This window comes from Vanessa atalanta, chromosome 17 (genome assembly GCF_905147765.1).
Source record: "Vanessa atalanta chromosome 17, ilVanAtal1.2, whole genome shotgun sequence".
In the NCBI taxonomy this organism is placed as follows: Eukaryota; Metazoa; Arthropoda; class Insecta; order Lepidoptera; family Nymphalidae; genus Vanessa; species Vanessa atalanta.
In genome coordinates this window covers 6,077,414-6,105,135 of record NC_061887.1, presented here as the reverse complement: position 1 = coordinate 6,105,135, position 27,722 = coordinate 6,077,414, and the positions used below count along the sequence as shown (strand labels likewise).

The 27,722-nt window shown below is 29.1% G+C and overlaps 6 protein-coding genes across 12 annotated transcripts; 4 read left to right on the top strand and 2 right to left on the bottom strand.

The window, feature by feature from the left end:
• The first annotated feature begins 29 nt into the window (after positions 1-29).
• Positions 30-3,277, top strand: LOC125070648. Its single transcript, XM_047680596.1, has 8 exons — positions 30-176; positions 762-884; positions 1,031-1,226; positions 1,720-1,856; positions 1,989-2,040; positions 2,311-2,356; positions 2,430-2,582; positions 2,663-3,277. Exons 1-7 carry the CDS (start codon positions 30-32, stop codon positions 2,509-2,511), a joined length of 783 nt encoding a protein of 260 aa, XP_047536552.1. The 3' UTR covers positions 2,512-2,582; positions 2,663-3,277.
• Positions 3,278-3,525: 248 nt separating this feature from the next.
• Positions 3,526-4,704, top strand: LOC125070354 (tetratricopeptide repeat protein 19 homolog, mitochondrial). The gene has a single exon (XM_047680189.1). The coding sequence runs from the start codon at positions 3,726-3,728 to the stop codon at positions 4,701-4,703; it is 978 nt and encodes a 325-aa protein (XP_047536145.1). The 5' UTR covers positions 3,526-3,725; the 3' UTR covers position 4,704.
• Positions 4,705-4,753: 49 nt separating this feature from the next.
• LOC125070358 (peptidyl-prolyl cis-trans isomerase 6) lies at positions 4,754-6,944 on the bottom strand. Its single transcript, XM_047680192.1, has 4 exons — positions 6,650-6,944; positions 6,028-6,235; positions 5,634-5,818; positions 4,754-5,137 (listed from the first exon to the last, which is right to left on the bottom strand). Exons 1-4 carry the CDS (start codon positions 6,740-6,742, stop codon positions 5,006-5,008), a joined length of 618 nt encoding a protein of 205 aa, XP_047536148.1. The 5' UTR covers positions 6,743-6,944; the 3' UTR covers positions 4,754-5,005.
• Positions 6,945-7,337: 393 nt separating this feature from the next.
• LOC125070353 (transmembrane protein adipocyte-associated 1 homolog) lies at positions 7,338-18,528 on the top strand. The gene is made up of 6 exons (XM_047680188.1): positions 7,338-7,696; positions 7,774-8,069; positions 8,437-8,694; positions 15,081-15,267; positions 17,365-17,494; positions 17,742-18,528. The coding sequence occupies exons 1-6, from the start codon at positions 7,608-7,610 to the stop codon at positions 17,907-17,909; spliced, it is 1,128 nt and encodes a 375-aa protein (XP_047536144.1). The 5' UTR covers positions 7,338-7,607; the 3' UTR covers positions 17,910-18,528.
• Positions 18,529-19,481: 953 nt separating this feature from the next.
• On the bottom strand, positions 19,482-22,340 carry LOC125070303 (serine/threonine-protein kinase PRP4 homolog). Of its 7 annotated transcripts, none has more exons than XM_047680103.1 (3): positions 21,829-22,290; positions 21,507-21,650; positions 19,482-21,264 (listed from the first exon to the last, which is right to left on the bottom strand). In XM_047680103.1, exon 3 carries the CDS (start codon positions 21,204-21,206, stop codon positions 19,509-19,511), a length of 1,698 nt encoding a protein of 565 aa, XP_047536059.1. In that variant the 5' UTR covers positions 21,207-21,264; positions 21,507-21,650; positions 21,829-22,290; the 3' UTR covers positions 19,482-19,508. The 7 variants fall into 7 exon arrangements, with proteins under 7 accessions (XP_047536059.1, XP_047536061.1, XP_047536060.1 ...); XM_047680105.1 differs by having other exon boundaries at positions 22,002-22,290; XM_047680104.1 differs by having other exon boundaries at positions 22,112-22,290.
• A 393-nt stretch (positions 22,341-22,733) lies between these two features.
• LOC125070341 (pentatricopeptide repeat-containing protein 2, mitochondrial-like) lies at positions 22,734-26,910 on the top strand. The gene is made up of 9 exons (XM_047680166.1): positions 22,734-22,921; positions 22,996-23,215; positions 23,371-23,473; positions 23,648-23,842; positions 23,960-24,056; positions 25,504-25,592; positions 25,783-25,896; positions 26,001-26,108; positions 26,644-26,910. Exons 1-9 carry the CDS (start codon positions 22,831-22,833, stop codon positions 26,758-26,760), a joined length of 1,134 nt encoding a protein of 377 aa, XP_047536122.1. The 5' UTR covers positions 22,734-22,830; the 3' UTR covers positions 26,761-26,910.
• The last annotated feature ends 812 nt before the right edge of the window (positions 26,911-27,722 follow it).

Genomic DNA, 27,722 nt, shown 5'->3' with positions numbered 1-27,722 from the left:
TTAAGTTACAATTTCAAGATCCTTAAAACATGCATAAAATAAACAAGAAATCTATGGAAGGAAGTGATAATGTTGGTAATAATAACAATGGGTATATTGCTCGGTTAAGAAGATTGAAAATACAAGAAGGAATTCTGTCTTCAAATGTAAACAAGGCATACGACGAATGTCAGGAAGTATGTGACGGAAACTATAAATATAATAAGGATAAAAACTTTAAACAATATTTAAACAAATTAAAAGATTCCTATGTCAGTATGAAAAACTTATATGAAGACATAAAAGTTAAAACCAATTTTGAAGAAAAAACCTTAGAAGTGATCGGTTTGTTGCCTCATTAATATTTTTATTTATATTTTATCAGATAATCTGAGTTTTTTTTAAGTACTGTAAGATACCGTCAGTAGAATAACAGGATTAAAAATATTTTTTGGACATTTTTTACTACATTTATTTAGGATACCTGACATATATATAGCGTACACAGTTATAATATGATGCAAAAAATTATAAAACATTTTGTTATTGCAATTTTTAGAAATCGAGGATTTAAAAAAAGATATTTTAGAGCTTGAAGAAAAAATAAAAAGCTTTAAACAATTTTTAAGAAAAGAATTAAATTCAATTCAAGCTGAAGAAAGTGCCATTGTGGAACAGGTAATAAAAAATAGGAAATCATTATCCTATCATCCTTTTTTTTAATAATGAAATAAGTAGGTATTTATATTCTTTAATATTTAATAATATTGTTTTAATTTAAGGTTAATAATATACATATTGAAGAAATGAAAAGTGTTGAAAATCTAAAAATAAAAAAAAAGACGTATACGGAAATTATTCCAAGTCCAGTGCGATTTATGGTCAAATGTCCTTTCAAATGTGTAGTAAGTAATACCATAATACTATCCTACAGTGAAATTTACCAATACCCAAAATATTATTTTTTACCTCTACCCAAAATATTATTATGGGTAGAGGTAAAAAAAAATTGCAACTTATCTTAGCAGTTGTTTCATATATTAAAAATTAGGAAGTCCATCAATTTCAAGAGTTCATGAAGGCTAGCCCTAACCGTTGTGGCGGTTGGAACGAGTATAACCACAATATATTTGTTAAAATTTGGAATAAATATAATGGAAATGTGGTATTTACATCAAAATCTAATGGCAATTATTCAAGCGAACTTATGCAAGAATTTATAGACGAAATCTTACAAAAAATTGCAGGTAACTTGTTTATTAATTTGATCGAATACAAAAATATAATATAACATAAAAATTGAATTTATAAAACATACATTTTGGATTGTAAAAAAAGCCATAGATAATTGTTATTTAATTTTATTACTTGTCTACTAATTTGTAATTCTACTATCGACAGTAATAACTAGTTATATAATAGAATTAGTTTTATTTCAACTTAATAAAAAAAGGCCTTTCGTGGGTAATTTATATTTTCGACGTATTATTCGAGGGATGACTGTTTCAATAAGTTAGTAGAAAGTGGTGTCAAAATATAGTTTAGTGTACATTTGCACAATGTCCTTTAAAAAAAATCAACCAACACTTATTTCGGATGATACGTCCAAATTAATGAGCCTACGGGTAGTACGCCGCACGGTGTACCTAACCCGCGTATTGCGTAAGTCTGTTTCCATAGCAGATACTTCAAGCTGGCTACAATAGCTGTGACATGATACATTTTTATACCATTGTTTAGATGCAAGATTTGAAGATATTTATTCACATATCGAATGGTATTCGCAGTATATTAACCTTAAAATGTGCCAAAAAAAAGCTCTTGATAAATGGAAGGAAAATAAGATCAAAATTAAAAAGCCGTTTCGGGATGCCAACGTACGTAAAAAAAATTTCCCTCGATTTAATGATAAACTCAATCATGTGCACAATTGTACTTCAAATATATATCTAATAGTTTTACACTCCGTCTTACATATTAAAATCAATTTAAAATATGTTTGCTTACAGAAATACAAAAGTATAAGTCATCCGGCTAGTGATGTAATTGGTTTAGCATCAGGTAAAACACCCAAGCAAAAAATAAAAGTCATTTATAAACGTGTTATCATCTTCGCGATCGTCGGTTATTGTTGTTATCATTTCTCTATTGGGCTGCTACTTGAATGTATTAAAGGATGTAACTACTTATCATTGTGAACAGGATGAGGCTTATTTAAATAATCTCTCACATTGTCATTTGATCGTAACTATTATAGTAGATACAATATGTTTACATTACATTACCATAGCTTTGGACCGGTAACATCTGTAACCAAGATAAACATTTCAGATAAAAATAAAGGATCAAAACTCGGCAGTTCTCTTAATTTACACTGGTGAGAGTCCCTATAATTTACGATGGCACGGTAAATTTAAAACAAAAACTGATTGAATATAAAAACGTTTCAGTAATTCATCTAATGTTAAACGTGGCACTATAAATTCACCAAGTACATTAGAAGTTTCAAAGTTTGTGTATTGTACTAAGTAGTGGATGAGCAGATGTGAAAGTGCGAAAGAAATTTCTAGATCCGAATCTGATATTGAAAATGTTTCGAAATTGTATGATATTTTATACACTAGCAATAACGAAATATTAAGTTTTTCTTGCAGTCGATAATTTTAATACTTTTTTTTTTCAGACGTATTCCATCTTGGAGTATAAGTCTCGAATCTGTGGATAAAAGCTAATAAATTAAAAGGTAATTAAAGCCTAGTGAATATGACTTTATTTGGGCGAGTTAGGCGTGCGTAGTGATTTCGCTTTGTTTGACCAAATATTTATATTTGTTGTAAATTTGCCAGTTTTACAAATAACATTCACATAAACTGAGCTCTCTAACTTTATTGTTATCAAATTATTTATTATTTCATAAAACGCGAAACAAAAGTCCAGTGTGATGCTACTGAACGATCCAAGTTTGTGTATATAGTTCACTATTTTGATGTGTAACTAAACCAATAATTCGACAATGCATATATTTACACTTTGAATTATTTTTTTATACTAATACAATTAATAGATCTTCTGATTACGGACAAATGATTGACATTTGTCCAAATATCAATCATTGTCGAGATCTCAATTTGTCCGTAATGTAAATTACAAAGAATGATTTAAGTAAAAAAAAAACAATACGTGTATTAAAACATGCTAGATCCGAGTGAAGTACCTATGCCTGCACTACACTACGCTAGTTACGAGTAAATATCACAGAATGACATACGTTATTTCATGAACAAAACAATACATTATTCGATAAATCAGGCTATCAGTAAGGCGAGGTCAGTATTTGTAAGCAACATGCTTTGTAATTTTTACAACAAAACGGACTTATTAAAAATGTGCGCTATGTCAGATTATTTTACAGATTATACATAATCTGCTGACGATTTGTGTCGGTACTTGTAAGGTTAGGTCAAGTCAAAGACAAATGACAAATAGCGCAATGTTCAAAATGAAAGATAAATATGTCAATTAAGTTATGTATAATGTCTATTTTACTTAAAACATTTTCGAAATTTAATCGATCTATAATTTTGCCCACAAATTATTTGTACTAGTAAAATTAAGAAATATACACCACTTTTAACAGCATGTGTTAAGTTTATATATTTCTTTAGATATAGACAACAAAATAATTTTGCGGGTTATATAATCAATTCTGCTTAAATTCTATTTTATGATTATTTCATATTACTATAATGACTTCAAGATGTAGATTGTTATGGCGACGAATTTTGCAATTAAAAAAAGTTAACTATACAGTAGTTCCACGAGCTTTTACTCATGTCCCTAAAAAAATTTCACTTCCGTGCACTCTTGGATTTTCATTGCTAACCCTCATTGGCTTGGAAAAGAAGTTAAATGCAGAAGATGAGTTGATATTATCAATAAAACATTGTGTATTGTTTATTCAACGGAATGAATATGATAAGGCTGAACAACTCCTCCATGTTGCTTTGAAACAGGCACAGCAAATACAACATCAGTTAGGTATAACATACATTTACGATGTGATGGCCAATTTAGCATTAGAAAGAGAACAGTATGACAAAGCTAAGAAGTTATTTGTAGCTGTATCACAGAGGATTATGGCTGATGGAGCAACGGAAGATGACCTTCGAGTAATTCACATCAGTGTTAAGTTAGCAAGAATTAGTCATATGAACAAAGAATATACAACAGCACAGTTAGGATATGATTGGTGTTTAAATAAACTCAATAGTGCAGTTTCTACAAATCCTACAGAAGAAAATGTAAAGCTCCTAGCAATGGCTGAAGACTGGTATGGCCGTTTATTTTTAGAATGTAATAAAGATGATGTAGGCTTACGCTACATGCAGAGCGCATACGAAAAAATGACCTCTTTGTCAGATACAGAGAAAGAACATTTAGTCGTACAGTTAAATGATCTTGGTACTGTTTGTGCAAACATTGGCAAAATTGATGAAAGTATTGAATATTTCACAAAAGCTATTGATCTTGGTAAACAAATACCTGATTTAGAAGATTTAGGTGTGTTCTATGTTAATTTAGGTAGAGCATATTTAAAGAAAAATATGATAGATGTTGCTAGAAAGTCATGTGGACATGGATGGAAGTTAGGAGTACTCATGAAGAATAATGATGTAAAACATGAAGCAGAACTTTGTATTCAAGAAATAAAAAACATGACTTAATCATATTTTGTTTAATTTTATTATTACTTATCAATGAAATGCAAATACAAGCAAGTTGTACCCTGTGACATTTAAAATATTAATAGTGGTATTTGAAATAAAATTTAAAATATAATTCACATAATATAAAAATATGTACAAACTAATTTGAGAGAATCAACTAATTTTATCTTGATTTATGTTATTCTAAACATCATTTATGACATTAATATCAAACATTTTTCATAAGAAGTAAAATTAAATGCAAAAAATTAATTTTTAATGATTTTTCTTATCTTTAAAATTTAATATCTTAATTACTATTACTTAGCGCTATCTTTTGTTACACTGAAAGGTTCAGAAATGATTTCAGCATGAGTATTGGTTATGACAACATCCTTGACTGGTCGGTCATTAGTACCAGTGACTGTCTTCTCAATCTTACGAACAACATCCTGCAAAAAAACAAATATTTATAACTACACCTTGTAACAATACAAATATTCATGCTATTTTATGGGGACTGCATTCTTAGAAATAAAATTATGGCAAATAATACAGCAGTATTTTAATTGCTGTGTATTTTGAGCTGTCTTAAAATAATAATAAATTGTTAATATATTTAATTTTTTTTTAAATATACCTAATAGATATAATTTTTTTACAAGTCATGCATAGATAATGTTGTCTTAGATTTTCGCGATTATTACACATTGAAATAAAACTAGTTTTTAACGGATTTAATTGTGTATATTAATTATTTTAACATCCCGACATTTCAAGCACTTTGCAGTGTTCGTGGTCACGGGCAGACTCCCGTGACCATTGACCCGTGACCACGAACACTGCAAAGTGCTCGAAACGTCGGGATGTTAAAATAATTAATATACACGATTAAATCCGTTAAAAACTAGTTTTATTACATGCATAGATATTTGAATAAATACATACCATGCCTTCAAGTACTTTGCCAAAGACAACATGTCTGCCATCTAACCATGGGGTCTTAGCTGTAGTGATGAAGAACTGGGAACCATTAGTATCCTTTCCGGCATTAGCCATAGACAACCAACCAGCACCATAGTGGCTCAACTTGAAGTTTTCATCTTCAAAGCGCTCACCATAAATGCTACGACCTATGAAGAAAATAAATAAATATTACTTTGATTGTTTAATAATAACAATTTAAAAACAAATTCCTATAGCCTATTAAAAAGTTTATAACTTTATTAATTGTGAACACTTTGCAATAACCAATTAAAAAAAATTGTACATATTTACTTAGACTTACAAGAAAAAAAATGCTAAACTGTTTTTAAGGAGATAATATTTAATATATAATTACCTCCTGTTCCATCTCCTTTAGTAAAGTCACCTCCTTGGATCATAAAGTTGTCAATGACTCTGTGGAATTTGCTACCCTTGTAACCTTCACCCTCAGGTTTCTGTGCAAGCTGGTAGAAGTTCTCAACAGTCTTGGGAACTGTTTTACCGAATAACCCAATGACAACAGTACCCACAGGGTCATTCCCTATACTGATATCAAACTTAACCTGTTAAAAAAGTATTTAGTAAAATATAAAGTTAAAGGTAGAATTTTTCTTTTTTGATTTTATTTCTTACTTTTTATTTTGTATACATTTTTATGTATTTACTACGTTTATATAGTTTTATAACATAATTATTGTAAGTTTTAGATTTTTAAGATTATTTTAATAGAAAATAAAAGTAGGTAGATATTTTTTTCAAATTTAATTATAGAAAAAAATATTTAGTATTGCTTATTTTAAAATTAACATAAATAAAACAAACAAAGAACAAGGAATGAATAATGCAAAACTTGAAGCGTCATATTCACAAGGTCAGCGACCTCATAAAGATGATATCCGGTTAAACTTTTGAAGCAATTGTTTTTTTTTTTTTAAATACATTTATATACTAGTACGTTTATTAAATTCAAATATTACCTGGTGGGTCACCTTGGGTCCTTTAGGAGCATCGGCAGACCAGGCCGTATTAACAACTAGGAGAAGGCCAAGTGCCATCACAAGAATTCCCATGATTAAAATTAATTTAGTTTTTTTTCTAGTAATTTTTGATAAAAGTAAGTAGAATATAGAAACAAAGTGTTTCTGAGTTGGCTAGTGGTACTAGACTATTCACAGAACCGGCGCCGGCAAAACTTAGCCAAACTATACATGCAATCAAGTCACGCAGCAAGTCAGATTCGGCTTGACGACAGACGTCCACGTCAGAAGTCAGAGCTCAGACTCAGTTCACCCAGCCTACAATAAATTAATTATCTATACTGTATACTGTAAACGTCATTGGAATCTGTCAACGACAACATAACTATAACTTAGAGCGATGGAAATTAAATTGCCTAAATTAATATTAATTCATCAATAGAATATCTACTGTGTATGTTAGTGTAAAGTTTGGTATAGATTGTTTGAGAATATTTTAATATTATCCTGAGAATTCATCTATTCACACTACAACTATTTAACAAACTTACTTGTAATTATATAAGCATGATTTTTTACTGGTTTTATTAATATACATGAGCTTAAAGCAGCTATGAATGCTTAAAAAAATATAAATAGAGTGTCTAACTGTCTATTCCGATTACCCCATAGCCGTCAGCCACAGTCCACAGACAATAAAAGCAATTAGATAGATCAAGTTGTAAAGCATCGAAGTCGGACGTTTGTTGATTTTAATGTTGTGTTGTAATTTTTAAATTGGATTAGAAAGTGAGACCATCGAAAATCCAAAGAAAAATTGTGTTTTTATAATGCGACGACAAAGCTGACGTTATGTTGCGAGAGGTAATTCGATTACAGTAGCAATGTTATGATTCCCTTTCAGGGATCTTGAAATAATTTCGTAACACTAAATGGCACAGAATTAAAACGTAGAAAAATGGATGGAACAAATGGATCAGATTTGCCGCCCGTTAAAGAAGAAACATTTTGTAAATATGTGTTATATTATGAAATGAACAACTCAAGGTATCGAATCACTAGCCGTTGTCCTTGTGCAGTTAAATGGTTATGTTTTTGTTCTCACTGCTTTGTTTTTTCTGCAGAGTTCGTATCTGGGATTTGATAATATTGATACCAAACGCTCTCTTCCTGCTATTTCTAGTGGTACGGTTTAACAAGGCTCAGTTAAAGTTGCGTGCTACCAGTAGTCCCATATTTTTGACGTTCTATACACTTGTATGGGGTAATGTGATCATCAGCTTAATAAGATGTGCTGTTTCTATGACTGTAAATGCAGCGATGCCGGTGGGCGGTCTGATCGACAAGATATTATGGGTCACTGTAAGATTTTTTTTACTAGCGACAGAAATGAGTGTGGTTATATTCGGATTGGCTTTTGGTAAGTTTAATGTTAATGGATTCTTATAAGTATTTTGGCATATATTATAAAATAAATTATATAAATATTTAATGTTAGAGGCATAGATTAGATGAGGATGCAATTATATTTATATTCCGTATATAACATAACTATTAATGGATTATTTTGATATAATTGTAATTATTTAAGATTAACTATGAGGTAGTATCGGTTGTAACATTCAGTTCGAAATGAGTAATTATGTAATATAATATACAAATAATTTTTTAACATTAATCCTAAATCTACTGTATAACTTATCATTTTAAAAAACAAATTTTGTTTTAATATACAATATTACATCTATAACGTATAAAGCAATTAATGAAAATCATGTATATTTCAGGGCATATGGACAGTCGTAGTAGTATCAGATATGTGTTACTAGCTACGTCACTTATATCACTCGCATTCACGGTAACACAAGGAACATTAGAAATTATTATGCCAAATGACATGTTCCATATCGACACCAGGGATTATGATTTATTCGGACATGGAGGAATGCTGTTCTGGTTCACATCATCACTTGTGTTTGCTATCATATACTTTGTAATACTTTTATTACCCTGGATACCATTACGGGAATATTTGGCCTTACCAAGTAAGTTAATTTTTTACTTTATTTCTGACCCAATTTATTATAAAAAAATAGTGCATCTATTTTCTTCTTGATATTTAATATGTATATTTATTTATTAGTTTCATGTTTATTTGTTAGTTGTCTTTTATAAGTTTGTATAGATGAGAAGTATAAATATTCATATAGTGCCACAGATCAAAATGTGTTTACTGTTTATTGATTTAAATTCCAAGGTCCAAATTATATTATTACATTGAATCCATTCAACCACCATTTCACAGCAAACAATGTTCAATTTGCCATTTTGTATAAAACATTTACATATTATATTCCTAGTTTATCGCTTTTTCTATTAGAATAAACTGTATCATAATCAGTTTAGGGTTGTAGAAGAAGTTAGCAACTTAGAAAGTGACTTTGTTTATACTATTTATAGAAACATAAAAATACTCCTTTTTACTGAAGTACATGTAATGGAAGCTCAATCTTACATTTTAGAAATAAGAGAAAAAAGTAAGAATTAACTAGAGGTTTTTGTTTTAATATCTATTTGTGATCTCATATTTGCTTTTAATATTGAGTCTGTATTTTATATTAATTGTCTCACAAAAATTTTCTACTAAATTTTTTAAGACACACATATTAATATCTTTTTAATTCTTTAGTAAGCCATTGATAGTACTATAAGAAAAAAATGTTGTTAGTCATCAAAATGCAAGAGTTTTATTAACTCAACAATGTTTCAGCTTGATTGGCATAGAAATAAAACAAAGAAACATTAATTTATATAATTATATAGATTTCAACAGTATCTTAGAATTGGGCCAGTAACATTGACAATCATTATTGTATGAAATAAATTTCTTCAGTTTTAAAACACTTCACAAAAACTTTGTAAGTGAAGGCCAACTAGTTTGAATGTTGTTTTCAGTGACAATTGTAAAGAATAGATAAACCAAGAAGAAAAAACATGTTACCTTTTTCAGTTTTTATGACAAAATTGCTTTCAATCTGACTAAAAAAACAGATCTTGAACTAGACTTGCTGGTCACTTTATTTAGACTCGAGAATATTATAGGAAAAAAATAACTTTGAACCTCTATAATCTATATATTTCTAAATAAATAATCTTTCCCAGAATATCTTGATCTTAGTAATAAGTTATTTTGATAATGCTCAATTTATTCTATATTTGAATTTGAATTGAGAATATTTCAACCATGGAAAATTATTTCAATTAGACATTAAAAAAAAGTGATTCAATATTTAATGTTTAAATAGAGCATCAAAAAGTGGAAAAGATCTATGAATCCTCTTTTGTAGTTTTCTGAAAGTAAAAATTAATTATAAATATGTCTTCTCAAGCTCCAAACGATGTCTTTAAAAAACATCAATTTACAGTAACTCTGAATTTAGATTGATTATATGATATGGTGTCTGATTCTGATGTGATGTAATGTGTCATTGATAATTTTAACATGTGAGAATAGAATTAGAACTCAAAATTAAAGGATACTAGTTCTGTGAATTGCATTTATATTTTTCTGCCTTGTCATGGAATAAGTCACTTAAGTAATTTGATTCTTCAGTGATACCTATAAATTGACAAACCAATTTAAAAACTTTATGGTCAGAAAATTGTATGAAAAATCTTAATAATATTTTGAAATAATGATAAATGTAATTATAAAATTAAATGTTTCTTAAATAAAAATGCAATTATAAAATATTGATAATACTCAATGAAATGAATAAATTAGTTATTAATGATATTTTCAATTACATCAAAGGAGGAGGTTTATAATATAGATTTTTTTTATGTAGTTGTGTAAATTTCTAAACATTTACTTTTCGAATTTGTGGTAATGTCTGATTTGTTTATCTTTTTTTAATTAATTGCACCTTCCGCGTCTTTAACAAAACAATATCAATAAATATATTGCATAACATAAGATTAAGAAATCAAATGATTTAAAAAATCATTTCTTTTTAGGGTAAAATAGACATTCCGATAATTTAATTAATAAGCTATATCTATTTACTTATAATATCCAATTACTATGTACTTAGCGTCTATTAAATGCATATTACAATCACATAACAATTAATAACCCTTATTAATATTTGCATTGGATGTTGATAAAAACATCGATATTTCCTCTTCTCAAAGTAATAAATATTTACATTTATAAAATACAAAGTCATTTCTTGTTTGCGTTACATAATTTTAGATAATAAAGTGTGTAGTTACTATCTTGAACAAATATGAATCTTGTTATTTACTACGCTAGCTACTCGTTCTGGCTTCGCATTGGGAGAAGGGTCGACATTAAACGTTTATAATGTAATAAATAAACTTTGGTTTATGCGTTGGCATGAATTTTTCGACATCTTCGTCATGTTACATAATTTTTTTTTTAAATTACGAATTTACATAAAATCGTAATGAATTATACAAATGCCTCATGAATCACTCCGAGCATTGGTTAAAACCGTACGAAAATCCGCTCAGTCGTTTTTTAGTAGTCGCGTTCAGACAAACAGACTACGAATGCCGAATGATTTTGATTTATAATATGAATAAAAGTCATTAAACTAAGAATTGAATTTGTAATATGAAGTATTTAAACCTAATTATTGTAATTAAAAAATTTTTAATTAGAGAACATTTTACAAGTTTTAAGACTTGTTATTATTTTCTCTTCAATTATTTTAATTGTCTTCTCGGTATTTGTATAAATTGTAATAAAAATGAAGACTAGAACATTCCAAGTTAATTACGGTTTCAAAGACGTCAATGCATTAATCCTTACTAATATTATGAAGGTGAAAATTTGTATGTATGGATGTTTGTTATTCTTTCACGCAAATACTACTCAATGGATTTTAATGAAAGTTTTAAAAAATATAGCCTATACATCAGAAAAACGAGAGCGAAACCGCAGGCGAAAACTTGCAGGTTATATGTTGTGTTATCACATATATATTTTTTTATGAAATTGTTTTGTCGAATTTTTGGATTCACGAGGTGACCAGAATTCTTAGATATGTTATAGCCTATTTGAAGAAGTATAAAGGTAAAAAACATTAAATGGACGTATTATACGCGATTTCCAATAGTATTGTACACTATTAACAGTTATTGACTGGTATATCTTTATTTATAATGTAACAATATTCCACTTAACTACTTATATCCACTTCAATTTTAGTCCCAAAGTTCCGATAACAGCTTCGTCAACGTAACACGGCATTTTTCGCAAAACTTTAATGGATACCATAGATTATTTAAGCTCTCAAATGTTGTTTATTTGGCCTTTATCCTATTGTGGTCGGTATATATTATATATATACAGACTAGTGACATAACTTTCACCACAGTTTTATTATATTTATAATACAATACTAGCAGTAATGTGCGTTATCAATATATGGATCTGGTAAAATACTACGATTAGCGCGTCCCAATAAACAAATTCTTCGCCTTTAGTCTCTTACTCGAAATAAAATCATCATAAATATTATAGAAGATTAAGTTTAAGTACTTTAAAGCGTCTTTGGCTTTTGTATGCCTTTTAGTAGATTGAAAATATTACATGGTAACCAAGTATATTACTTACCAAAAAATATTATAATAATCGGACTGTACACGTGTTTACCTTTTTATATGTTTATTGATATACATATCTTCATAAACAAATAACTTGGTGGAAGGGCTTTGTGCAAGCCCATCTCGGTAGGTACCAACTACTCATCATATATTCTACCGCCAAACAACAGAATCGTTGTTTTCCGGTTTGAAGGGTGAAAGAGCCAGTGTAACAGTGTATGTGTACGGGCACAAGGGACATAACATCTTAGTTCCCGAAGTAGGTGGCGCATTGGTGATGTAAGGAATGGTTAATATTTCTTACAGCGCCATTGTCTACGGGCGGTGGTCCACTTACCATGAGGTGGCCCATTTGCATGCATAAAAAATACCCATGAGGCAAACATTACTTATATTAGGTAAATCACAAAAAAATAAATGTTTAGTTTATTAAATACGAGGATGTTATTGATTTTTGTAATAAAATACAAACTCGATTCTAAATGCAATACAATACTTGGAGTGTAACGACTAAATTGTTAGTATTGAGAAGCCTTGCAAGGGCGCATTGTAATCAACCCTTTGTCTTAAGCTGTTTTTTTTAAAGAAGAATGAAAAACGAATATACATGATTAAAAAAATAACGTTGTATTTGGTAGTCTATTAAAACTGATTCACGTATTGTTGTTAATAAAGATATTAGTTACGTTAAATGTTATAACGATTTAATTGTACCTTTGTTACTACAAACTATTTTAAAAAATATATATTAATATGAATATAATTATTTTTTAACAACTCAACAATGTAATTCTACTGTTTTCCAATATGTTACACCCGTCAGAATGATGGAAAACTAATAAACGTGTGTAATAATCTCAGGTTTCATGTTTCGGAATAAAAATAAAATTTAAAATTGTTGTGAAAAGATCTTAAAATAAGCCTAAAACAAAAGAAATAACAGAACAGCTGATTTAGCATCAAATATTTGTACTGTATTCGTACTTGATTGAAATGATATATGTAGGCGGACGGGCAATTAGGCCACCTGATGGTAAGTGGTCACCACTGCCCACAGACAAAAGAGCTGTAAGAAATATTAACCATTGCTTACATCGCCAACGCGCTTCTAACCTTGGTAACTAAGATGATGTAAAATGTCCCTTCACAACAATACTAAGTATATATATATTTAACGATAGAATATATATATATAAATATCTGATAAGTGGGTGGTACCTACCCAGGCGGGTTTGAATAAAGCCGTACCATCAAGTAGCATCATCAATGTTTTGATTGAATATGAATTGAGAGTTCTAATCTAAATGAAAATGAATATACACAAGTGGAAGGAAATTTCTCGTTGATCTGAAAAAAAAAATAAAAGATAAGTTTACCACAAACATGAAAACATGTAACGATCTTTATATATGGAGCTGTACATATCTCTCGATAAAATGTCATTGCAAAGCTCCACTTAATGTTTATCTCTAGTTATTTTAGACGTACGAGATGAAACTAATCTTATCTCTTGTAGATACTTAAAAATGAGAAGCACTTGAATATTGAAATGTTTTATCTCTATATTTTCGTAATTTTAATGGTTTATACGCAGAATATGTATAAATGCATAGTTTTGTTTTATGTTTGTTTTTATGGTAGAAAAATTGTTCTGGAGGCTTAAACCGCGCAACATTTCCTAGAAGAACTAAAATATATTTGAAGCACCTTACTAAGATGATAATTTACAATCAAAATAAAAGGTCTTGCAACAGCATTATAAAATAATAATAAAATACCACTTAAACATGTTAAAACTAAGATAATAATAAATTATATGTTTTTAGGAAGCTACGCAATATTTTTAGTCTAAAATAGATTTACGGCCGCGGCTTCACCAGCGCATGTGTGCCTATATACCCATTTGCACATTTTCAACTTCAAATATGAAGATCTTCTTTATTTAACCCTTCCCACAACTTTAACCCCTTGAATAGGTGAATTAAGGAAAAAATTCAAGCTTGCTTAATTCCAAATTTCAACAAATTCAATCCAATGGTTTACGCGTAAAAGAGTAACGGATAGGCAGAATTACTTTCGCATTTATAATATTAGATTAAATAGATGATACAAATCAGGAAGCGGTACGTGTAGGGTACCGTTTGTGGCATTGGTGACGCGTAATTTTGTTGCACACGATGCTATTAGCTCAAAAAACAGCAATTTATTTAGCTGGAGATTTACAGATAATTAAAATAAAATATGTTATTTTTAACCTATTTTAGTCTATGAATTTAAATCGAACAGATCACAGATAACGATACTAAAAAATTGTAAATATGATACCCGCGCGATTTTTACCAGTTGTATGCAAACCATGTATTTTTTTTAAGTAAGATTATTGCTCACTTATTTAGTTCATATATAATTTCTTGTGGTTTCGATAAAGTAGAGTATAGCCATACACGCGACGCGTGGGTCTCTAATCAAATCGAATTAAATTATATTTATTTTATTCAAGTAAACTTTGCAATAAAGCTTTTTTGAATCGTGAATATAATAGCCGGTAAAGTGTTTTTTATTAAGTGACAATCAATCGATTACCTAAGCGCCTTGACCCGAGTGTTGGTTTGATTGCTGGGTATATCGTGCTGAATAAACCCAAGAGCAAAAGCATTCCCAGGGAATATTGCCGTTGGCAGCCTACGAATCATATAATATATAAACCTATAATAAACACCACAATTACCAAAAATATGACCTAAGGAGAAGCGAGTGAATGATGATGTTAATGTTATTAAATATTATTTATTTTCAGCAAAGCTCTCGTTCTACCTGTACGTGCTTCTCCTCGCATTACTGGACACTACGCAGGCGGTCGGCGCGGGTCTCCTCACGTGGGGCTCCATGCCGTCTGGTCTGTGCGTCGTGGACGTCACTACATGGCTTTACTTCTCCTTGTACACGCCGCTCGTGTATCACACGTTTTTGAGTGAATTTTTCAGGTAAGTTTGAGTGCTATTACGCTTGTTTTAACCCGAGTTCAAAAAGAAAAAATTATACTTTTCATAAAGGATTAAAGTAAAAATGAAATACAATTTTATGATTCGTTTAATGTTGTCATAATGTATATACGTTCTTAGTTCTGTTACATGAAATTTGTACCGTCGACTTACATATAAAATATAAGTCAGTATAATAACTCAGTTCATTTAAAAGAAACTACACGTCAAGGTTATAATTATGTAAGATTATAATTTAGGTATAGGATTATCCTAATACTGTTTCTTATTTTCATAAGTATATTCGGCTCGTTATGTGACATGAAATGTCTTTCAATCTTACCTTTGCTTCTACGTTACTAAAAGACGTATTAAAAAATAAATAATTTTCACGATATTTTTTGATTGATATACGTCACATACAATTTATTTAACATAATTTTATTTATATCAGTGTAATAAACCTCGATATTTTTTATCTGTGACCTTTAATAACAACTACAACACAAGTGATATCATCTAGAGGTTGACAACCAGTTGTTTTAGTAACTACCGTTTATTATCTTACAACTTCTGCCAAGACATTAAACTTTCTTTTTTATTTCCTTGCTTTGTAGCATCAAAATGAAATATACTTTGGAAAATATATAGTTAAAAGTTTGGTTTTGTAACCTTTGTGTAATATAATTTTTATTTTATTGTATTTGAAGCCTCAATAATTGAGCTGTATAATTGCATAAAACAGTTTCGAATCTACTTCCACGAGAAACGTGTAAGAGTTGTACGTGAAGTTTTTGCTCATAATAAAAGAAAACGATAATGCGGTTCTTTTTTTAAATTAAAAACAAGAACACGTTCTTTGACTTTTTTTTTAACTGTCATGATATGATTGTCTTAAGTCTAGACTATAATGTCTTCAAAAAAAATCAATTCAAATACAACAATGAACTGTGAAACAGCAACCTCTAATGTGTTTAATTAACGCCGTAAATTAAATTTATGTTAGTAGTCCGCGATATCTTAAAAGGTTTCTGGCTGCTGAACTTATGTATGTCTGCGTATGTAAATAAAAATAATGAAAGGGAATTTTAGTACTGCGATTATTTTGATGTTATATACAAGTATCGATACATTAAAATCGTCACTCAACACATTAAATTTTTTGTTATATGTTTCACACGGTGGCATTTTATTCGCAACTCTTATTACGTCACAGAGGAAGCACTTGAATTTTTAATAAATATAAAGATGGTGCGTGAATCATGACGTTGAACAATGTGACGTCATCCTTGTCAAAGTAATCTGCCTATGGGGATAGAACATTCGCCACAATTTTATACGTTCCGTGCTAATATGGTCCAGCTGTTTGTTAATTTAGTTACTTATTTATTTTATTAGTTATATGTAAAATTAATTTTATTATTTTAATATTTATGGGCAACTTCATACTTCAAAACACTTTATCATTACATAGTATAAAACTAAGTCGCTTACCGCTGACTGTTTGTTCCCGTGTATGGTTATATCTTTAAAATTACTCAACGGATTTTGATGCGGTTTTTTTAATAGATAGATAATGTATGATACATGCACAATATAGTAGAGAAACACTGAACATTTTAGAGGGTCTCGATGTTAGAAATATATATATTTTTTAATTTCCCTATTTCTTAGGGATAACCCACAATAACCATTTTTTTTATCGAGAAATAATGGCTTATTTTCGAAGCGATTTTAAGCAATACAGCATTAATCCTTATCCAATTTTAGTACCTTAATACATTGTGCATTTCATAGAGATCATTATGGCCCCTTGCAGCATGTATTTTCGAAGATATTACAGATTGAAAATGTAGGGACATAGCGGTCTATATTGTGTAATGACAAAAAAAGCTGTAAACATTGTATGTAAAGACATTCTGTAGGATATTTAGTATCAACATTGCAGCCGTGCGAAGCCGGGGCGGGTCGCTAGTTGTAATTATAAAATCATTATTTACATGTTTATTAGCATGCTCTTTTTTAAATTAAAAACACATTATGTAAACTCGGTTTAGTAATTGAGAATGTTTTTATAATATTTTATGTTTTATATTCTAGTGTTTCCCAGCCCAGTATCATGTTCTCGTACAAGGCTCAGATGGACGAGCCTATGGACGACGATCAGGTATCGCTACCCCATCAGCAAAGCTTCAGTTCACTCAAAACGGACTCCGATTATATTTATCAGGTAAAGTTTTGTTATCTGACATTGTTATAAAAATTTTTTTAATCATATATTTTTATTTTAAGTAATAAAAGTCGTTTTTGATAAGTGCTAAAATGTGATTCTGATGTGATATTTTATTTTTATTTTATTAAATATTTCATGATAAATCAATAGCTTTGTATGTTATTATTCGTTAATATATGTATATATATGAAATAAAAAGTATTTTGTGTAATGTGTATGTGAGGTTCGAACTTTGTTTCAGCAGAGCAATAGTGTATACGACAGTACACTCTTTGAAGTAGGAGGGACCACTCCAATGAACCCAGTTTACAGCGCGTCACTACAAAGTCCTGATTCTATAGCATCGGGCCAATCCATAGACATTGGAGTAACAACATCGGGGTTCCCAAATCAAAACATGCTCTCAACATAACAAAAGAAAAACAGATTAAATATACCTAACATTAATGCCACACATCCAAAGAAATACGTTATAATTTAAGGGTTAGCGAATACGAAATAATTTTAAATAGTTTCTATTTAAGTATCAGATAGTTTCTTTCATTCGGAATCTCTTGATTTGTTATTTCATCGTGATTTTTATCAGACGCTTTGTGATAGCTAGAGCCAGTGATCGGACTCATCGAGACGAAAACATCTCGTTTTCTGCTTTAACAATTTGTAATGTATCCATCCACATAAATTTCATACTAGACTAAGGCTGATACAGCGACACATATTGTCTATTGTTTACTATAATTTTAAATATTCTCAAAATGTTTGCAGATTAATAAAAAATCACATAGAGCAGTGTTATTGCATCCGACCATAAACAATTTTGTACTTTAATAATTTAGGTGAGTCATTGTTAACATACAGTTGCTAAATAGTTTAGTAAATCTCGCGATTATTGACACAGATAGAAGTATTTAACTTCCTTTAAAAGTTTATGTTGCGATTATAACTATGAAATTATTGATGCAATAAAATAGTAATAGATTTTGCAATAATATTTTAGGAAGATACAATATACACGAATATATCATCGACCCTGTTTTTTTTTTAATTTATTGTTTCTTTCTGGAACTTAAATCCGTTACGATATTTCAATTGTACAGTATTCCTTATCATCGAAAGTATTAGTATTGAACCTATGATTATTTCGCAATTTAAATCAGACTTTATGTTGTGAGGTGTAAGTGTGAAGTTCGAATGTGTTGCTATTTTATAATTATGATTGACACTAATTGGTTTATATATAATTATTTTTATCATACTGTGATGGTTTACCTACTTATTTTAATTTTGTTGTTATATTTTAATGTTTATGAAAGTGATAGTGGAGTAAGTAATATTATCGAGAACAGCAAAGCTGAGATTTTAAATATATAGGTTAACTGCACTTTCTACATATATTTTTGCGGAATAGCAATGAATTATGAAATATTAAACCGCAATAAAAACTTATATCGGCTTTATTTATTTACTTTATGTTATTTTAATAGACAGCCTATATATAACAGTTTAAATCTATGATTTCGTATGTAGAAGAGTAGCTTTTAAATTAAGAACAAAAGTTAAGATGGCCGAAATAAAAACACATTTTGCCTTCTACGACTAGTCTCTAGTTTTTACGTTAAGGAAAAGTTTGTTTGTAGATGTTAAATAGATTTAACCATAATTACAAATACAGTGGACTTGAAACAGATAATTGAAACGCAATGTAAAAAAATAAATTGTCAATTTGAATCTCGAATTATAATTGAATCGTATCAAGCAGTTAATGACAATTGTCAATTTTCCTTTATAAAATGTGATAGATCACATGTTGTATGTATGTACTATGTACCCATGTGAAACTTATTATTTTAAGTGATATTTTGGTTGATGGCGTATATTTTTGTTATTTTCTGTCTTAGGAAACTATTAAAGTAACAATTTTATTGAATTTGCATTTTTATTTTTACCTTCCTATGTATAATTAAGATGTAATAAAAGACTATAATTTAAATTAAAGTTTTATTTTGAGCAATCATTTTTGTAATTCGTCTTGTATAAATGGATGTTTTAAACAGTCTGTAACGGATAGTCTTTGATTGGAATCCAATATTAACATTTTTTCCAGTAAGTCTTTTAACTGTATTATCTTTTTTTCTTCACCAGTTGGTGGGTTTAACGAACTTTTCTTTAATTCTTTATACAAATCTCTTGACATTGTAATGTTAGTTATTTCTACAACTTTTTCTCTTCCCGTGAATTCATCTTTTTTGTGTAAAAGAAAATTGTTGTTGTAATTAAAATGTTGATCCTTAAATTTTCCTTTCCTTACAACTCTACTTGGTATTTTGCCCTTTAAGTCCATGAAACATTTTAACATTTTATTATTGGAACTCCCAGTGAACAGTATCTTTCCAGTAGACATTTCATAGATGGTGCAGGCCGTCGACCACACATCCACACCATGCTTGTAAGGTATACCCAATATTATTTCAGGTGCTCTGTAGAACCTAGAGACCAAGTAAGGAGTTGGCTCATTGTCATTTATTTTTGTAGCAGACCCAAAATCGCACAGTTTTAAAATATTTTTCTTCTCATTAACTAAAATGTTATCAGGTTTTATATCAGCATGTATAATACCAATCTTTTTTAAGAGTCTCAAAGACAGAAGTAACTGTCTGCTGTAACTCATCAATGCCTTTATATTAATTCCATGGTGTCGGCCATATTTCTTCAGAATACTTCGCAGATCCATATGAAGAGGTTCAAGTACCAGACAAAGATGTCCTTTATGCATGAAATTTGAATAAAATTTCACACAATGGTATTTACTTTCAGGATCAGCGTCATTTATTTCTTTTAATACCTCCACTTCTTTTAAACCAGTTTTGTACATCAGATCATTGTTTCTGACAATTTTTATTGCAACCTCATTACTGCTATTACTATCTTGTGCTTTAACAACATTTGCAAAAACTCCTTGTCCGAGCAATGCCTTTATTGTGTATTGATTGTTATTTATAATATCTCCGACTTTGATATTGTAATAACCTTCAACATCGTCCCAATTATCATTTAACTTTGAACTTTCTTTCCTATTGTCCTGTTTAACATTATCTGTATCATTTTTTGGAACAAAGTCCTCTTCTGAAAACATGTCCGTTACATCTTTTGCTGATTTTGTTTGGTTTATTGTTAGACTCTTTTGACTTTTATGTAAATGGAGATCCTTGATTTCATTGTTGGCATTTTCCTCACAGGATGCGTTATCTGTTTTTTCCACTGACGTGTGTAGTTGTTCTAATAATTGCTTCCGTTGTTGTCTTCTCTGCTCAATTATATGTTCTTCGTCCTCAGAATCTAACTGGGCATAATCTTGACTATTTTCAGGTGATGTTTTCTTTACTATTACATCATTTTTAGGTTTTTTATTTTTTATATAATCTCTGTGATGCTTTTCATTGTGAGTTTGATCATTAGGTTTTTCACATTTACGTTTTTTATAGTTTTCTCTGATTTCTTTTTGAGTTTCAGTTTTAAGCTTTGCTATATGTTTGAGTTCTTTTCTAATTGTTTCTCGTTCCTTCATCAGTTCTTGTATGCTGGTGCGTCTGTGAGGTAGTGGGGGAGTTTTACTTTCATATGGTCGACATTTGTTATCATCTTTGCTTCTTCTTCTGCTGCTGGTCTTAGAATATCTTGTGGAATGATATTTACCATGCCTTTCAGCCATAATGAGTTAACTTAATTTGTCACTTTGAAGTTATTTTGAATTTTTAGTATATCTGCATCTGTAAAATGTAAAATTTGTTTTTGTGTTTTAGTCAAAATATCAATGAAACAAAGTATGGGTGCTATTTAATAATTTGGTATCAAAAAAATGATTTAAGCATAAAATGTCATATATATGATAGTTACTTTTTTAAATAGACTAAAAAAAATAACATGTCAAAACAATGAAGTATAACTATCATAAATTTGACAAATGCTGACAATAAAATGGGGTACTATGTACTATATTATCATTGATTACATTTCCACCCAGCATTTTGTCATCAGTTCCAACATTACTTAGTATGTTGAACTTTTCATGTTGTTCATTATGAAAATATGCATTTTCACATGTCCTCCACTCATTTAGTCCTTTTAGTCACTTTACTTTCCCATCCATGGTTATCTATATTAAAAATCAATAGGCCATTAATATACATGTTACAAATATTTATATGAAAAATATAGTGTTAAATTAAATTTGGCTCATTGGTCCTTTTAAACAATAATCCCAAATGTCCAATTATTAAACTGGAAATACTTTAATAACAATTATTAGTAAATAATCAATATCTCAATAATACTTGTCCTATGTCTTTACCCTTGAATAATATTACAATAGTACACACAGCATGAAAACATCACAGGCATAAAGTCAAGTTAAGATCTGTTTTTATTCTTTAACACATTGACTTTATCAAGTGATTTATAAATATTTTCATGTTATGAGCACTAAGCTTGCTTATGTTGTTTTTACTTTAAGAGTAATATGGTATATCTGGTTACACAATGTCATCACATAAACACAACAAAGTTTACTTTATATCACATCTGTGTAGAAGTACCATATAAAACATATTAAAGTACCGTTTTTTCGTTCTACTTTTTATGTGTCGAATTTTTAAGAACACAAAATCACAGTGTTATTTATTTTCAATTCTTGTAAACATGGATTTGACAATTTGATAATTCTTGAATATTGGTTATATTAAGCTTATTGTTTATTCACATATTAGCAAAAAATATTAAATTTAAAAGTGTAATATTTTAACCTTTTTATCAAAACATTAATATTTTTTTATTTTTGACATTTCCTTCCTTGTCATACAGATTATAATATAGTCATAGTATACATATATATAGGAAACTGTTAATACAAACTGATGAATTACAATTAATTATTGATTGGGAAGAAATCTTATTACGAAATGGCAAAATTCAATTTGCGATATTGTTCCTTAAAGTTATGTAATCTGGGTAAATAAAATTCCTATCGAAATCTGAAGTTAAATTATAATATAAATTGAGGTTCATTATTTATATTATAATTTAACTTCAGATTATAAAGACAAATCTGTGATAATTTATCTTTTGTGATTAGATAATTATTTCTTTTATATTCGTATAAAATAATATTGTACACAGAATTCTATATTATTTATGTGATGGTTGCTTATTGGCATTGACAAATGTCAATCCTAGCTTAATATTCATAGTCTGTGATTTTTTTAATTTTTCAAAACCTAACCCTAAATCAACCAATTTGGCATATAATTTTTGAATTACAAATCTAAATTATTGTAATAATGTCTTTGTTTTATAATTCGTTATCAAGAATAGCACCAAATCATGGCATTCGCTTAATGCTTACATTAAGAGGTTTTCATACTACTCAAGGTGTGTTTTCTTATATTTATTTGTATTAAATTGTGTAATAAATGATATAAAAATAACACATTTCTTATTTTCAGTACACCAATTGTACGCATTATCATCGTTGGGGATAGATGGGTATTTGCAAACCAGGAAAAAGATTAGAGAGCAATTTTCAAATTTTTCTGATAAATTTAGGATAAAAATGCAAGAGTTTGCATTAGATTCTAAAAACATGATATTCACTGAAGATTTAAAAAATATGGTACATATCGCAGAGCCGACAGATTTGGACTTAGTTGTAAATATGGTTAAAAAGTAAGATTAAAAATGACTTACTAGAATATTGAGTATTTACATTCACAAGAAAAAGAGAGGGTCATTGTACTGTTAATTGTTGCTTCTAATTTTAAAAATACAATAAGATGGTTTAAATTATATACAAATATTAATAGTGTATAAATATTTTTCAGGTTCAACACGCAAAAGACAGAGTTTAGATTTGGTTCATTTGTTTTTGGTCCTATAGTTATGAGAATGTTCCATTTTCTTGATGCACCTAATGAAGCAATTAAGGTAAATAAAAAAAAGAAAAAACAGATGTAATTAATACATTAAGTTCCTATAAAAAATAAATATTAATCAACTTATGTGTTTAATGTTATTCAAAATAGATTAGATAAAAGGTCTTGTAAGATAATTACAATTAATATTCATATTACATATCAATAGACTTTCATAAATTTTTAGTGTTTTGAAGATCCGGATAATGATGGTTTTTTTGATCAGCTGGTATCATATCAGATATTACTTGACTTACTCTACAACCATCAAATGTATGATAAGATGTACAATGTGTTTGAAAGGGTACAAGAAAAACAATTGAATATGTCCAAGTTCCCCAAATATCCAGTTGTTTTAATAATGGCAGCTTGCTACAAACAGGTAATATTATAAGTTAGGCTATAATCATTTATTAATTATTCTTGTTAAATCAAGGTAAAATATATATTTTTTAAACAATTAATTGTACAAAATATCATAGATTATGGATTTTTTTAGAATACACCCCAGAGTTTTGAGTATGCAAAGAAATTGTGGGGAGAAATGATCACTGTAGGCTCCACACCGTTAAGAAGAACTGCAACGCTTATGGCTGGTATGTATTATATTTTTTTCTCTCTTGTTCAGCATTTAACTTCCATAGACTAAGCATCCATGGGCTTACTTAACTTAACTTTTTTAGAGTTTATTTTACATAATAACAATAGCAATTTTTTTAATTATTTTATACTATTTATTTTTAAATACACCCATATTTGACAAACTTAAATTTTCGATCTTGTGAGCTGCAGCAAGCAATTTTCGCGCGGTATAGTCTCCCATACAGTCCACTGGTGGTCCTTTAACTTAATAATTTGTTGTTGTTGGTCAAATTTTTCTACCAAGTAAAGCAATGACCTTTATATATGTACAACTTTTCATAAGTATTTGATACTTGCGCTTCATGTATGATATAAGATTAGCAACACTGACCATATACCTGGATCACCAAGTATTTATTTTTGATGCCAGAGAATTTTGATTTAGTGTTTTTTCTTTAATATGGCAATATATTAAACGACAGCTTACATACAGCTTTTTGTGGTGTAGTTAGAGAGTAACCAATAAACATGGTGAGCCAGGAGAATTTTTACATTTCTAAAATATAATTTTTATATATTCATAAGTTTTACTAAAATTCGTGTTTCTCATAAATACATTTTTTGATATATGTATTTTGTCTCAATTTTTCGAGAATAACAAATGTACTATGAGAAGAAGGGGTTAGGTAGCCTATGTGCTAACTTTAATATTCAAATCCCTTGTTGCGTATTTCGGTAACAAACGACCAAACATAAAAATTTTAACATCTATAATAATATTAAATACAGTGTAAACTTTATAACGACACTCAAGGGACTGTGTGTATTTTGACTTTATAGAGTTGTCGTTGTATGGAGAGAAGACAAATCTGTATTAGAAAAGTAAAAAGTTTATTTCATATCAGTGTTCGTACATAATTAAATAAAAAAAAATAAAATTATTTGAACGCTATTGCGTATAGTCTGTTATTTTCGGCTGACGTCTTTTTTTTATAAGTTTTATTTTTTTTTATTGTGGTATTTTTTTACTTATAGCTATTGGTGCGATATTGTGGCATTTCGGTGTAAAAAAAGTACTTTTTCAATAATTTTGCTGCTTCCAGAGCTTCTTTATGCGTGCAATCATAATTTGTAAACTAAAAAACGACTTTCTTAGAAAGTTCGGTATGTGTGATGCCGACAGTTTATTACGGGCTAGGATAATAAAGCTACAGAAGAACGTAGATATCTGCGCAGTTCTTCCTAATTTTGGCAACTAAAAAATAACTTCTTATTATTTAATTTTTGTCGTTATTGAGGATGAGTATAACGCTATATAGAGTCACTCATTGTATGGAAGACGAGCTAAACCAACCAAAGTCGAGAGATTTCGACGTTTCATAGAGTTTGTCGTTAAATCCAGTGACGTTCCATGGAGTTAACACTGTATATTTGTAGAATTCATTTATATATTTTTTGCAGCATTGGCTTTAAATCAAGGAGCACCTCATGTAGCAATGGAGTCAGTAGCATTACAGAAACAACATTATATTACTATTAGGAATATTCGAGTAAGTTTGGTACATTTAAATTTTACAAGTAACATTTTAAACTCAAATTAAAGTTCCATACATTGCTTTGGGAAAAAAATAATTGTAAATTATATCTAAAACATATTATCTTCGTTATTATCCATTGAATTGTTTTAGTCTATGGCTTTGGAATTTAGTTATTGATTATTACAAAGAAACTACATTTTAGGTTTTGGCATTGGCACAACTAGGACGAGTTGACGAAGCTATGCCAATATTGAGGGGAGTTTTGGATGTTGACCGTCCAGATCAGAAAGACAAACATACATTCTTTGAAGAAACAGTAAGTCGATCTTTACTAAAACTTATATACCTATATTACTGTCGTAATATACTTTCAATGCAAATGGACATATATTAATTGTAAGAATATACATTTGTCTTTAGATTGCGAAAATACGCGAAGCGGTAAAAATGACAGATAATAAGGATGTTCAACGAGAATATGAAAGTATTGAAAAAGCCCTTCAAGATCGTCATTTAATCGATAATCAGGTATGATATTTTACAAATAGTTAAATTAGTATCAATACTATTTAAAATGGTTTGTTTTTTTCTTTCGTTGCAAGCAAATCTTAGAAAAAGATTAGAAATTCTCTGGGATTGGGTAAAAAAGATAGAATCATTATTATTGTTACATCACAATTAAACAAATGGTAAACGGTTAATTTTGTTAATAGTATTTAAGTACTCTGTTTCAGTCTGATACAAAGAACATAATTAAATTGGTTGTTTATGGTATTTGATTGTTTATGGCATCATCTTATTGTCTTTGTTTAGATCTATAGTCTCTTAAGATAGGATTTTTATATAGTATCTATATAATTTGATAGTACACCAGAATGCTGTGTAAGTATGATCTATGCCCAAATTTATAGCAAATGACAATAGAGTCTATAGTCCTTCTAGTCCAGTCCATGATAGTATAGAGAGTATTTATTATATATTACTGACTGGACTAGAATATTGTGATAATAATATAAATACAAAATTGTGATATATAATATAAAAGCAACTTTTTGTTTTTCAGACATTAGATCAGCTAATTACATCCGATATAAATGTTAAAACGGATAAGCCTAATTTACCTCGAGGAATGCCGAGAATGCCCTATGGGATGCGTCAAAAGAATAGAAATATGCCATAGTTTTAACATTAGTTCCTTAGTAATGTTATTGGCTTGTACATAATTGTGAATGAGAGAATGATTGTCGTGTATGTTATTGTTTGTGAGATTTATTATGTGCTGTAATGTTGTGTTTGTTGAATTTAGATGTTAAATAAATAATAGATTTAATGAAAGTGTTTTATTTGTGTTATAAAAATCATTCATTGAACATATTTTTAATCTTTATACATATCGTCATGACCGTCCCATTACCATCTTCTTTTTAATTGACTCCAAATAGAAGTTTTATTTGATTAGAAGAATTCGTCGATTACCTGGCAACACTTGATTTAAATGACAGTATTCACTTAATTCCATATTAATTTAGTTACTAATAATAAAACTTATAATTTTAATCCTTATTAAAACAAATAGCGTAATAATTTTAAAATTTTTAAGTAAATAAAAATTTCCGCTTACACTTTCTGAAATATTTCTGAGTGTCCCACTAAAAGGAACAGAATATTTTATATGTTAATGCATCCATGATATAATAAAATTTCAAAAATAACTTTTGAGAAATTGGCAATTATGAAAAACAGTAAACAACTAAACAATATGAAGAAGTAAAGAAATACCAATATTATCGCTTTTCTTAAAAACCTTCTACCTAGTTGAAGCTGAGTTCCCAGCCGCTGCACCAAGGCACCCATGTAACCGCTGTAATCTTTTCCGATTTACGGTTGCAAATAAGGCCGAAACTTCATTTCTGCGTTAAAACGTAAATATCAATCGTATTACATTGTGAAATCTGAATAGTGGTTCAAATAAATATGGATCTAAAAATACACTAAATATTTTTTCTACTTAATAGGTGAAAATCCAATACATTGGATGGTTTTTGCGATGCAAAAATGTGTTGGCATGCAGTATTGTAACACTTATCCCGTAAAAGTCACGAGAGTGTAATAACGGCTAAAATTAATAAATGAGTGGGAGGC